The 12,077-nt window shown below is 41.3% G+C and overlaps 1 protein-coding gene across 3 annotated transcripts in view; it reads left to right on the top strand.

The window, feature by feature from the left end:
• The first annotated feature begins 4,320 nt into the window (after window positions 1-4,320).
• The window catches only part of C7 (complement C7), a 66,665-nt gene continuing 58,908 nt past the window's right edge, over window positions 4,321-12,077 (top strand). The window contains exon 1 of one of the 3 annotated variants that reach the window (XM_027401372.2): window positions 4,321-4,449. Coding sequence is in view for 1 of the 3 variants with exons in the window: in XM_027401371.2 (XP_027257172.1) it covers window positions 10,530-10,535 (6 nt within the window). In the remaining 2 variants the exon portion in view is untranslated. Of the gene's footprint in view, window positions 4,450-10,003; window positions 10,536-12,077 lie in introns of those variants that run through there. The other 2 variants (XR_003482458.2, XM_027401371.2) reach the window with 2 other exon arrangements.

Here is a 12,077-nt window from a genome sequence, read left to right as displayed (position 1 = left end):
CCACAGAAGTTCTAGTTAAGTCAGCCACTCTTTAGAATCCTTATCATATGTCTGCTTCCCACCGTCCGCCTCAGTTCACGCTCCTGTGTCCTCTCCTGGCATCTCAGGTTTGCAAACAGGCTCAAAGTGGTTTAAGTCATACCAGGCACAGAAGGGTATGGTGCTGAAATCTGAGAAAAGGAAAGTCAGAGGCAAGAAGATTAGAAGATGGACATAGTGAGTTTGAGGCTAGCCTGGGCTGCATAGAGAGGGACTGTATCTCAAATAAATAAGCAAAGAAAACAAAACAACATCGAGAGAGAGAGAGAGAGAGAGAGAGAGAGAGAGAGAGAGAGAGAGAGAATATATATTTGATATTTTCCTAAGATTTTTTTTTCCCTCCAAAGAGCTAAAATTTTGAAAAGCATCATTATACTGCCATCTTCTGGATGCTTCCAATGTTTACACATAAAAGTCAACCTAGAGTTTCAAAATTCTGCCCATGTAGCTCTTCCTTTGGGCTGAAATATACCCCCTCCAACTCCTCCTGAATATCTCCCACTTCTTCCTTCCAACTGCATGTCCTTTAAAACTAGTCTAATATTTTATAACTCAGAGTCTGATTAGTGCTGCCTATCTGTATAGACGTGGGATTATCCAATAGAGCATGATCTACCTACTGAGACCATGCCCCTAAAGAAAGCTGATTTTCCATCCAACAGTGGCCATTAGCTGTCTAGATAGACCTGGGGCTCTATGAAATTAAGACTCTTGATGATTTGCCTAATACCTATTTTTAATGATTTTTGGTCATAACTTTTCTATATACTGTGCAATGACAAAATTCACTGAAGGTGAATTTTGGGTGGTAATTGTGTCATATAATAATTGTACAAGTCTTGTCTTTTTCCAGTTATTGCTATCAATAACTATCAGGGGAACTATCATCGACCATACCAGGTGTGTTAACAGTGGGCTCCAAAACTGCTTTAACATGTTTTATTGCATTGTATAAATCTCTTGATTTAGTCGTGTCTTAAAAAAAGACATTTATTTTATATGCATTGGTGTTTTTGCCTTGGTGTATGTCTGTGTGAAGGTGTCAGATCCTCTGGAACTTGAGTCACAGACAGTTGTGAGCTGCCACATGGGTGCTGGGAATTGAACATGGCTCCTCTGGAAGAGCAACCGGTGCTGTTAACCACTGAGCCATCTCGACAGCCCTCCTTTGAGTGACATTACATTTGTTATCAATGCCATCAGTAGAAATGGAAGGTTGCATCATATTCAATGCATCAGTACACCATTTATCATCAGAGTATAAAATTTAAAATCAGCAACTTCTCTTCATACTTCCTTTGATTAATTGTCCCATTTCCTCAATTCACCTGGCTACAGGCCAGCAAGACAAACTGAGTTTGGATGCATTGCCCTCTCCTTCCTTCCTTCCTCCCTTCCTTCCATCCTTCCTTCCTTCCTTCCTTCCTTCCTTTCTTTCTGTCTTTCTTTCTTTCTGTCTTTCTTGGTTTTTTTGACAGGGTTTCTCTGTGGCTTTGGAGGCTGTCCTGGAACTAGCTCTTGTAGACCAGGCTGGTCTTGAACTCACAGAGATCCGCCAGCCTGTGCCTCCCAAGGACTGGGATTAAAGGCATGCTCCACAATCACCTGACACCCTCCACTTTCTTTAAGAGCATATTATATCTACCATACTCTCTCTCTATTGTTTATAAATTCATCATTGGTAAATGGCTTTGATTTTTTGGCATATATTAATTCATAAATAGCTTTTATAATAGAAACCATCAGTTGTTACAAACTTTTTCTGAGAAGACAGGTTCTCTTTCAGTTTTTCTAATTTTGACATGATCCTTATGATACTATCCTTGGTTTGAATGGAATTTGATAGTCCAAATTCCCTACCAATTAAGCAGCATGTCTTACCGCTTATCTTGACAAAAAGTCGTTTACCAACTTTTTGTTGAATAATATTTCTTTTTGTTGTAGGTGGGGAGAGCTCTGCTACCATTTGAGGGGTTATAAAATTCATGTTGAGATTAAAAAGTAGTCACAAAGAATGGACTGTTTAGTTATTTTAAATTTTTTTTTAACTTTTACTCTTTTGTGGGTTTGCCACCCAGCCCCCAAATAAATACACAGAGACTTATTGTTACTTATGAATGCCCAGCCTTTGCTCAACTTGTTTTTTTAGCTAGCTTTTCTTAAATTATCCCATTTCTCTTTAACTATATTTTACCTCTGTGCTTTTTACCTTTTTAAATTCTATATATATTTCCTTCCTTTTTACTTCAAGGTTGGCTGTTTATCTACTCAAAGAGATCTGTTAGTCTCTGCCTACCAAGTGCTGGGATTAAAGTTGTGTTCCAGCCTCATTGGGTAAACTGAATTTCATCAAAATGAAAAGTTCTTTCTTATGTATGTATGTTACCTCTGAGATCCCAGTACTTGGGTGGTGGAGGTTGAAGGATAAGGAGTTCATGGTCAGCCTGAGCTACATAGAAAGTATGAAGCCAACTTAGGTAACATACTCCCTTTGATGAACAACTAACCAAACAAACAACATGGTGTGTGCCATCATGGCCAACTTCAGTTCTACTTCTAAAAGGTAGTTAAATTTGTCCTTTGACAATTTCACACATTTATATAATGTATTCTAGTTACTCTGAACTCTATCTCCTCCCATTCCTAGCAACCTTACCTCTTCCCTACCACTCCCCTATCCAGATTCATCATTTTTAGCTTTTAAAAAAACTTTTCGTGGTGCACACCTTTAATCCCAGCACTCGGGATGCAGAGGCAGGAGGATCTCCGTGAGTTTGAGGCCAGCCTGGTCTCCAGAGCAAGTGCCAGGATAGGCTCTAAAGCTACACAGAGAAACCCTGTTTTGAAAAACCAAAAAAAAAAAAACCCAAACAAACAAACTTTTCTTTTGTTTGTTTGTAGAATACATATGAGAGAAAATATGAGTTATTCAACCATTTATCTGTGCTTGAGCATCTAGGCTTATTACATACCTTAGTTTTCTTGAATAGTGCTGCTGAACATGGGAATGCAAATATATCTCTTTGGGATACTGATTTAATTTTCTTTGGATATGAACTCAGAATATATAGTTGTATTTATAGTAGATCTACTTTTAGGTTCTTGAAGAGCCTTCAAGGAAGAATTTTAAATCAAGTTACCATTGAATATATAAATCAAAATGTTAACATTAAAATATCTACATTACCATCTGTAGATGCAAGTCTATATCTACACTGGCATTTGTGTCTATTTCTGGCTACAAACACAGGTTCAACCCTGAGAGAGAGGTGGTTTTAGACACACTTCGTGTAAAACATTGTACATCCGTTTGCATGGGTCTGTTTTACACAACTCTTGTGTTTTACTCAATTCTCTATGGACAGATAGAAGACACTCCTGTTGGGGCAGTGTTGAAAATTGACTTCCCTTTCTGGGTTTCCCCACTTCAGACTTGATGAAAGGAGGGGAAGCTACAGCTGCTCTGCCCAGGCTGCTGACCTAACCTGTCAGCTGTCCATCAGGTGCTGTGTTGGAGATGGCCACACCTTCTTCCCTACCTACTCCTCCCCTGCTGTCCCCTCCTCCTCTTCCTCCTCTTCTTTCTTTGACTCTGCCTTCTTTTCTTACTCTTCTTCTCCCTCCCCCTTTTCTTTGAGATATGAGGTGCCATTTTATTTAGCTTGAATTGAGATGTATGTATGTATGTACATATGTATGTTTCATTCATCAATCTATGTATTTATCTATCATATCATCTCTGTATTCCAATATATAGTCCTAGGGATAAACCTAGGGCCCCTTTCATGTTAGTTAGCCCGCTACCACTGAACTATATCCTCAGCCCTGCTTTTACTCTTTATTTGGACATAAGGTCTCTCTAAAGTGTCCAGGCTGGCTTTGAAAGATTTTAGTTTGCTGAGAGAAAAAGTTTTAAAAGATTTTAGTTCACAGAAAGAAAAAGTTTCCCACAGGCCTTGGCCCAGGACAGGGAAGTTGGCCCCAACCCGAGGGCAGACAGACAATCCTTTTTGGGTCACACCTGGCTGGCCAACAGACAATCAAGGACTTTTCAGGGTACGTTCTACGGTTTTTCCTTTATAAAAAAGCAGGTCACACCTGGGTGACCACTCTAACATGAGATCATACTTTGTAATCAATCACTTTGTGCCCCTTGCCTGTATGCTGATCTGCGTTTTTCTTTTCTGTATAAGGAGCTTGCACCCCATGCTGGGGTGTGCAGCTTCCCCGATATTGCTGACACCCGAATGCACACCCTCTTGCTTTTGTAGCTCTTGGTCTGGTTTCTGAGTCTTGGGGGCTCCTTGGGATCCTGAGGCCCTTAGGAGTCTGGGGCCTTTCATTTGGCGAGCCAGCCAGGAGACAGGAATTTGAGGAGACCCCCAGACTCATTACCACAACTGAGAGGAGGTAAGTCCGGCCGGCACATTTATGTTCATGTTCTATGTTTGTCTGTCCATCCGGAAGCCCTGTATAGGCTGTGCAGGCTCTGTAGAGACTCATGAGGTAGACTGACGAGTCGTTCCCCTCTGAGTCCGACCCTGGAGGATGCTCCATGGGTGATCTGAATGGGAGAGGGTAAGCAGGCAACCCTGGGAGCAGTCGACAAAAGTCTCTGCCCCCGTCTGAATCTTTGGTTTCGGCTTAGCGCCGATCTGTGGCCGAGCGGTCTCTGTTGTTTGGCCTGACTGTCTGTCTCAATGTTTGTCTTTTTGTCTTTTTTGTTTTTCACCATCTGACCACCATGGGACAACAACTAACAACCCCCTTAAGTTTGACTCTAGACCATTGGGGAGATGTTTGGGACCGAGCCAACAACCAGTCCCTGGACGTCGAGAAGAGCACTGGCTGCTCTTTCAGAGGACCTGGGTTAGATTCCCAGCACCCAAATGGCAGCGCACAACTGTTTGTAATTCATGTTTCAGGGCATCCAATGCTCTCTCTGGCCTCCTTGGACACCAGGCACATTCATGGTGCACAAGATGTACATGTAGGTAAAATATTCATACACACAAAATAAATAAATGAACTTAAAAGAGGTGTCATAATTGAGGATTTCACATCTATATTACCTTCATTTTTTTCTTCTTTTCTGGCCCAATGAATAGATGATGATGATGATGGAGAATACATATATTAAGGATTAAATAGTTTGTAGAGATAGAATTTAAATTATGAGACAGCTTGTCTGTAGTAGGCTTTCTTCTATCACCAGCCCCCAAATCATGACATGGAGACTTATTAATAATTATGAATGATTGGCCTTAGCTTAGACTTTTTTCTAGCTAGCTCTTTAAAATGTAAATTTACTAATTTCTGACAGGTGACGGTGGTGCATGCCTTTAATTCCAGCACTTGGGAGGGAGAGGCTAGCCTGTTCTACAGAGATAGTGCAAGGAAAGACTCCAAAGCTACACAGAGAAACCCTTCATGAACACCCCCCCATTAACCCATTTCTATTAATCTATGTGCTGCCCTGAGACTCTTTACCTCATCTGTTCATCTCGCTTTTCTGCTTCCTCCATAGCTGGCTGGCCCCCATTTTTTTCTCTACCTGCCAGCCCCACCCACCTATCCTTCCTCTGCCTAGCTATTGGACGTTAAGCTTTTATTAGACCAGTCAGGTGTCTTAGGCATGCAAGGTAAAACGGAAGCCCATCTTTACATAGTTAAACAGTTATTCTATTCCACAGCACTTGTACTTTTCTGGAAGTAATTGATTTTTTTAAAAAAGAATTTTGCAGGCTGAACTTTTTTCCCACCCCTTTTCTTAGGTACCATATTTTTTCTTTTCTTTTTCTTTTTAAATTGAGCTATACATTTTACCCCACTTCCCTTCTCTCCTCCCCTCTCCCCTTCCACCCTCAGCCAGTACCCCCATGCTCCCAATTTATTCAGGTGATCTTGTCTTTTTCTGTGTCTCTTTTAGGGTCCTCTTTGTTACATAGTTTCTCTGGGGTTGAGGCACCATAAATTTTAAGTATACATAAAAGAAAGGAACTTGTCCTCTGGCATGTGGCCTCTGCATGACTTTATATAGTGTCCTCCCAGAACTTCAGACATCTTCACAGTTTGCATCATCCTTCTCAGAACTGTTTAACTTGATTCAAATTTAAACCCAAAGAAATGTATCTTGGACTTGGGAGCAACTGGCGCAATGTGCACTGCAGATAACAACACCAACAAACAAATTGCAAACAGCAGTCAGAAACCCAAACAAATCCAGGCCCTCCTAAATTTAATAAGCGCCAGGCACTATTTGAGACAATAGTGAGGAAACATCTTATTACATCCCGATTATAATCTGCCCTTTGCCATCTGCAGTCATTGGGGCAGCCGGGGCAAAGGTTTGTCCAGTGTGGACTTCTGCCTAGAGGGAAGTGAAAAGCCCTGTAAATATTTTTCAAACATCTAAACTCTAAACAGCGTCCTCATGAAAAACAGGATGCTAAGAGCTCATTTAGCGCAGGGGTCTGTGTTTAGTGCAGTGCTACCAGCAAAGATGCTCAGCACCTTAATAGGTGCGACGAGAAAGCGCTTTAACAACCATCTTTTTGCCGAAAACTTCCTTTATATAAAGCCTCGCCTGGCAGCCATTTTTCATTTTTCATTCTCAAACTATTCACGCAGTGGCACTTTACTAGGGAAAGATACCACCCGGAGTACTTATTAGCTTAACAAGCTCCTGCCCGGGAGTTTAGGAAGATTAGCTGGCTCCTGAGTGGTTCAACTCCAGAGCCAGATGCGGTTGTTTACTGCAGGGCCTGGAGTCTTACGCCACTAGAGGGTGCTACTGCTTCTTTGTTCCAATTCCTGGCGAGCTCAATTCTGACTGATCAGTTTCATTGCAAAGGAGAAAAAGCAGGTGTTTACTCTTCCCAAGTTAACTTTACTCTTCTCAACTACACAAGAAGCAGTTGAATCTATTGGAATTGAATTGTCCCAGATTTCTTCCAAATTCAGTAATATGTCCAGCAACTTAAATAGGCATGCCAAACTATTTTTTTCAAACACCCCCCCCCCCCACCCCGTGGTCCATGTAGGTACATGTGGTGGAACAAACTATGTCCTGATATCATGAGTAGCATGAAAGTTTCCCCAGAAGTAGTGGGTCTTGTCAGATCCCAGGGTCACAGAGTTGAGGAGGGCATGCACTCTTGCTGGTAAAAGCAGGAAAAAGGGGAAACCTGCTTTCCCCTTTTATGGATTCTTTTTGGTTCAGATGCTAATTACCAAAAATGCTCACACACTAATCTTGTTAGAAACAGGAATATGGGGGATGTCTAATGAACTTGGGAAGTTCTGGGTTAAAGACGTTCCAAGTATTACTTTCTGCAAGACTTTCAGAACGCATACTGCACTGTGCACCGTGGATGCGAACCTGGGTGTTTCCTGGGAATACAGTGTAGTCGTAATTCTCACTCAAAGGAAGTGATGGGCGTTTTGCCCCAGGAGACATTTTCGACCGTCACCACCAGGGCAGGACCTGCTGGCGACCCCTACAGGCCAAGGCTGCCGCAGGACATCTCCATTCTAACTGAGGGTGTTTCTTCCGCAGAGATGGAAGCAGCATATCACCAGGCCCCTGAAGTCAGGATCTTGGAAGCTTCCTAACCCAACTCTATTTTATACACTTACAGTCTTATTTAGTCACATATTAAGGTTCTTTTTTTTTTTTTCTGGAAGTGTCATGCAGTATTAGAATTCTGTGGCAAACAAACAAACAAACAAACAAACAAAAACAAAAAACAAAAAACAAAAAAAACCCCTGGAAAATGCTACCCTAAGTTTACCGACGAGTGTGTTGTGTGGTCGGCTTGGTGCGTTCCCTTAGCAACCCTTCTCTCTGGCTGGCAGTTCTCATTACCCATTGGCTTCTTCTCCTCGAAGTTACTGGAACTGGCTTGATCACATTGCATCCCTCGGTTACTTATTTTCCACAATCTCTCTTTCTTGCTCCGTTTTTTTTTTTTTTTTTTTTTATTTCTTGCTCCCCATATGGGATGGAATGTTTCTTGTGGTTTATGCCTCATTACGATCAGCTACCAGAAGATGCTATGACTCCAGCTGTGTTTTTTCACACTAGTAGCTCCACTTACATAATGGGTGACCTTGGTTTCCTGAAGACACCCTACTCCCACTTGCAGGAATATGCTGGATGCTCTTCCAAACCACAAATGTCCCCTTTCAAAAATCATCTCTTCCACTTTGAATCTCCCTTCCACATTTATCTTGTTAAATTTTTGCACTTCTCAGAGTAAGACTTGAAATCCTGTTTAATAACTAAGTCCTGAGAATCTTTCTAGACTTTTTGTCTATCTCTTTAAATGAGGCTTTTAGTGTCTTTTTTTTTTTTTTACTGAAAACTTTGAAGTTATGCTTCTAATTCCTTCCTCTGCATGTACACATCACTACCACTTGACTCATCTTGACCCACATTTTCTGTTCTTCCTAAAACCTTTCCGTGCATGAGTTTCCACTGACCACACAGCTTATGCTTGCAGCCAAACTGCCAACAGTGCAGACCCCATCTATATTTAAAGCCCTTGTCCTAATGGTTTCCCTGTTGGAATTCCAAACAGATAAACACTCATGAGATACTCTTATAGTTGCATTAAAGGTCCATTAAGGGGAAACTGTTTCCTTATGGTCAAGAGAATGGACTCTGTGGCCTGGGTGGACACCTAACATTCCAGTTGGATTGATCAATCTTGCCTTTGGAAGGCAGATTCACCTAACACCAGGTGAAAGCGATGGGAAGAATATTTATCCCTTCAATGAGATAATATACTTTTCCTTCCCAGAATTCTATCCTCTGTGCAGCTGCTAAAGTGCTGTTGTGTGGTTCTATTAAGTCTATCTGCGTTTATGGATCCTAATTCAGAAAGGTGTAACATTTCCCTTTTCTTCTCTTCTGTCTCAGATGCTTTCAGAGCCTAAGTAGATTTATGTGTCCCTCCAGGACAATTACAAAGGGACCAGTGAGTTCTACATCACTGTGGAGATTGTGGAGACATATTTTATAAGTCTGCTTCTTTTCAAAAGGTGGATCAGGGCTGGAGAAATGGCTCAGCAGTTAAGAGCACTTGTTGCTCTTGAAAGGATCTGGGTTCAGTTCACAGCATAACACATGATGACTTACAACCATCTATAACTCCAGTTCAAGGAAACCCAACGCCTTCTTCTGACCTTTGAGGGCACCAGGCATGCACGTGATAACTATTCATACATGCAAACACTCGTGCATATGAAATAAAACAACTCCTTAAAAGAAAAAAAGAAAACTGAAAACTGGCCATCAATGGGTGAAGGTGCTTGTTAACAGGCCTGAAACCCTGAGTTCAAGTCTTAGATCGCACAGGTTGAAGAAGAGAACGGACTTCTTATCATCGATTTCTACATGCAAGCTATGGCACCCAAATACTTTCTGAGATTAATTTGTGGAAGCTAAAGACAAAAAGATGAATGTAGCACTGTTATGCTCTATTTTGTTTCCAGAAAATGTTACATTCTAGAACATTCCATTTACTTTTTACAGACAGAACTACATCAAGATCATCCCAAACTCCTGTGTTGAAAAATTTAGTACCCAGCATCCATTAACAGTGTCTGGAGGCAGGGCCTCTAGAGATTAGATGAGGTCATGAGAATGGGGCTCCTATTTTTAGCATTAGTGGTTTTATATGACATGGAAGAGAGACTGGTGCTACCACCTGATGAGGTTTCACCATGCAGTTATCATGTGCATGCCTGGTGCTCTCAAAGGTCAGAAGAAGGCATTGGGTTTCCTTGAACTGGAGTTATAGATGGTTGTGAGTCATCATGTGTTATGCTGTGACATGACGAGGTTTCGTGTCATGATGCACAAAGACAGGCTCTTACCAGATGTTACATGGGCACCAGCACCATGTTTTTGGACTTCCTAGAACTACAAGCCAAAAACACTTGTATTTTAAAGGTTCGAGTCTCAAGTATTTTGTTACAAAAACAGAAAATGGGCAAACTCTTCTTTAACAAAACAATCTCAGAATCTGCTTTATAACACCCTTTAAGAGATTCAGGAAAACATGTGCTCAGTTTAGTAGATTAAAACAGTGAAGAGGTCTAGCCCTTGCTTTGCAGAATTTCCTTTGGTTGGAAATCAATTCAATGCTGAACTTGAGGACATTGACTGTCTTTCCCGATTAGCAGATACATTTCCCAGAAACATATCAGTAACTTCCAAACAGTCCCAGCTGGCTGCAGCAAGAGTCTGTGCAACTGACAAAATGCATCTGGCTTCAAGGCACAGATCAAGTATAGAGGCAGGCGTTCTATGTCCCTGGAGAATCCAGCTGGGGTAGTGGATCCAGCCGAGTCTCAGGACTGCTGGCTATATAAATGAGTAGAAAAAGAGTCCAGAGCAGGAGAGGCTGTGGGGGAGACAAAAGCCTATCTGTCTTTACAGATGAAATTTTCTTGTTCTTGTCTGCCCTGAGTGCTTCCCAAGCATGAAGGTAAGATAATAGTTTATGGCTTACATATTTAAGGCATCTCAGAGGGGAGGGTCCCACTTAACGGAAAGAAATCAGATGAAGAGAAGGATGTGGTAAAGGTCTGGGGGATGACTCTAAAAATGTCCTTATCTAAATAGATTTTAACAACTAGCCCATGTTGCAGTTAAATTATAGTCTGAAAAAGGTGGGAAAGGAATTGAAGGCAATGTTTATGGAAGTCCAGAGAAAGCAATAAAGGAATACACTAGGGCCATTGTTTCTTGTAAGGTTGTTTTCTCCAGCTTGTTTATTTTAATTGTGGACCATGTAGTGAGGTTTTGACTTGATGATATAGAAAACTGAATTTGTAGCTTTGGAAAGCTAGAATTCAGAATGTTGAATGAAAGAGTTAGGACTGTGAGGACAGACAATATAAGGACATGGACTGAAGCAATGAGTTTATCATACACACAGGTTGGACCAACATAAAACGACCAAATATCTTCAAAAAGGTTAATATGCACAGAAGACAAAAGATAGCAATTGTTATTATTGAATGAAATTTTAGGATAGAAAAACAAGTTTGAATTGCTATTATAATTTGTATGTTCATGTATGTGTGCAGGCCACAGGGTATCTTCTTCAGCTGCTCTCCTTTTTTCTTTTCTTTCTTCCCTTCCTTCCTTCTTTTCATTTCTGAGAAAAGGTTTCTCACTGAAACTGGAACTCACCAGTATGGCTACACTGTCTGGTTTGCAATCCAGAGATCCTCCTGTCTCTTCCTTCCCAGTGCTGGGATCATAGGCATCTGCTGCTGTGTGTGTGAGGTGGAGTGGAGCAGAGTGTCTGCAGACACTGTGGTCATCAGAGTGTCTACCCTGGCAAGGCAAGAAGGAAATTCAGTTCAACACAGCTCAGTAACCGATCTTGTTCAAACTTTGAGTATGAAACTGGATATTTTATTTTAGTCACATTTAAGCACAGCACAACTTGGGAAAAGTTTCCTGGTACAGCACAACCCTGTGTGCTTAAGACATGATTACATGGAACTTCTTGTAAAGTACAAGTGACATCTTCCATAAAGATAGGTTCTATAGATCAATTAAGGAAGTAGGCTCAAGAAAAATAATGCTCATGGTTAGGGTCTAGGGGAGAATAATTCTGTAGGTTGGTTGAGATAAACAGACTCAAAGTAAAGGTCAGAAGGACCCAGTGCAGCCTGGCCATCCATCACATCCTTTCCCAGCCTTCTGGGTAGAACACAGGCTATACATCTCTCAGTTTGAAGAGACAACCCTGTGTGCTTAACATTCTTGGTTTCCCTAGCACTTATCTGTGAGCACACGGATCTACATGCCTCCTGTGGATGCTGGGGTCCAAGGATCTACATGTCTTCCACGGATGCTGGAGCTAAAACCCAGACCCTTTTGTTTGCTCAGCAGGTGCATTACCAATTGAGCCATTTTTTTTCAGACTGAATTTTATTACTTCAGATTTGCTATTTAAAATAAAAATTCTGTATTATCACACTGGAGGAACAAATTCTGCCACTCTGTCATTTGT

The sequence above is a fragment of the Cricetulus griseus genome, chromosome 2 (assembly GCF_003668045.3).
Source record: "Cricetulus griseus strain 17A/GY chromosome 2, alternate assembly CriGri-PICRH-1.0, whole genome shotgun sequence".
Classification (NCBI taxonomy): Eukaryota; Metazoa; Chordata; class Mammalia; order Rodentia; family Cricetidae; genus Cricetulus; species Cricetulus griseus.
This window is presented reverse-complemented; position numbering and strand designations above follow the sequence as displayed.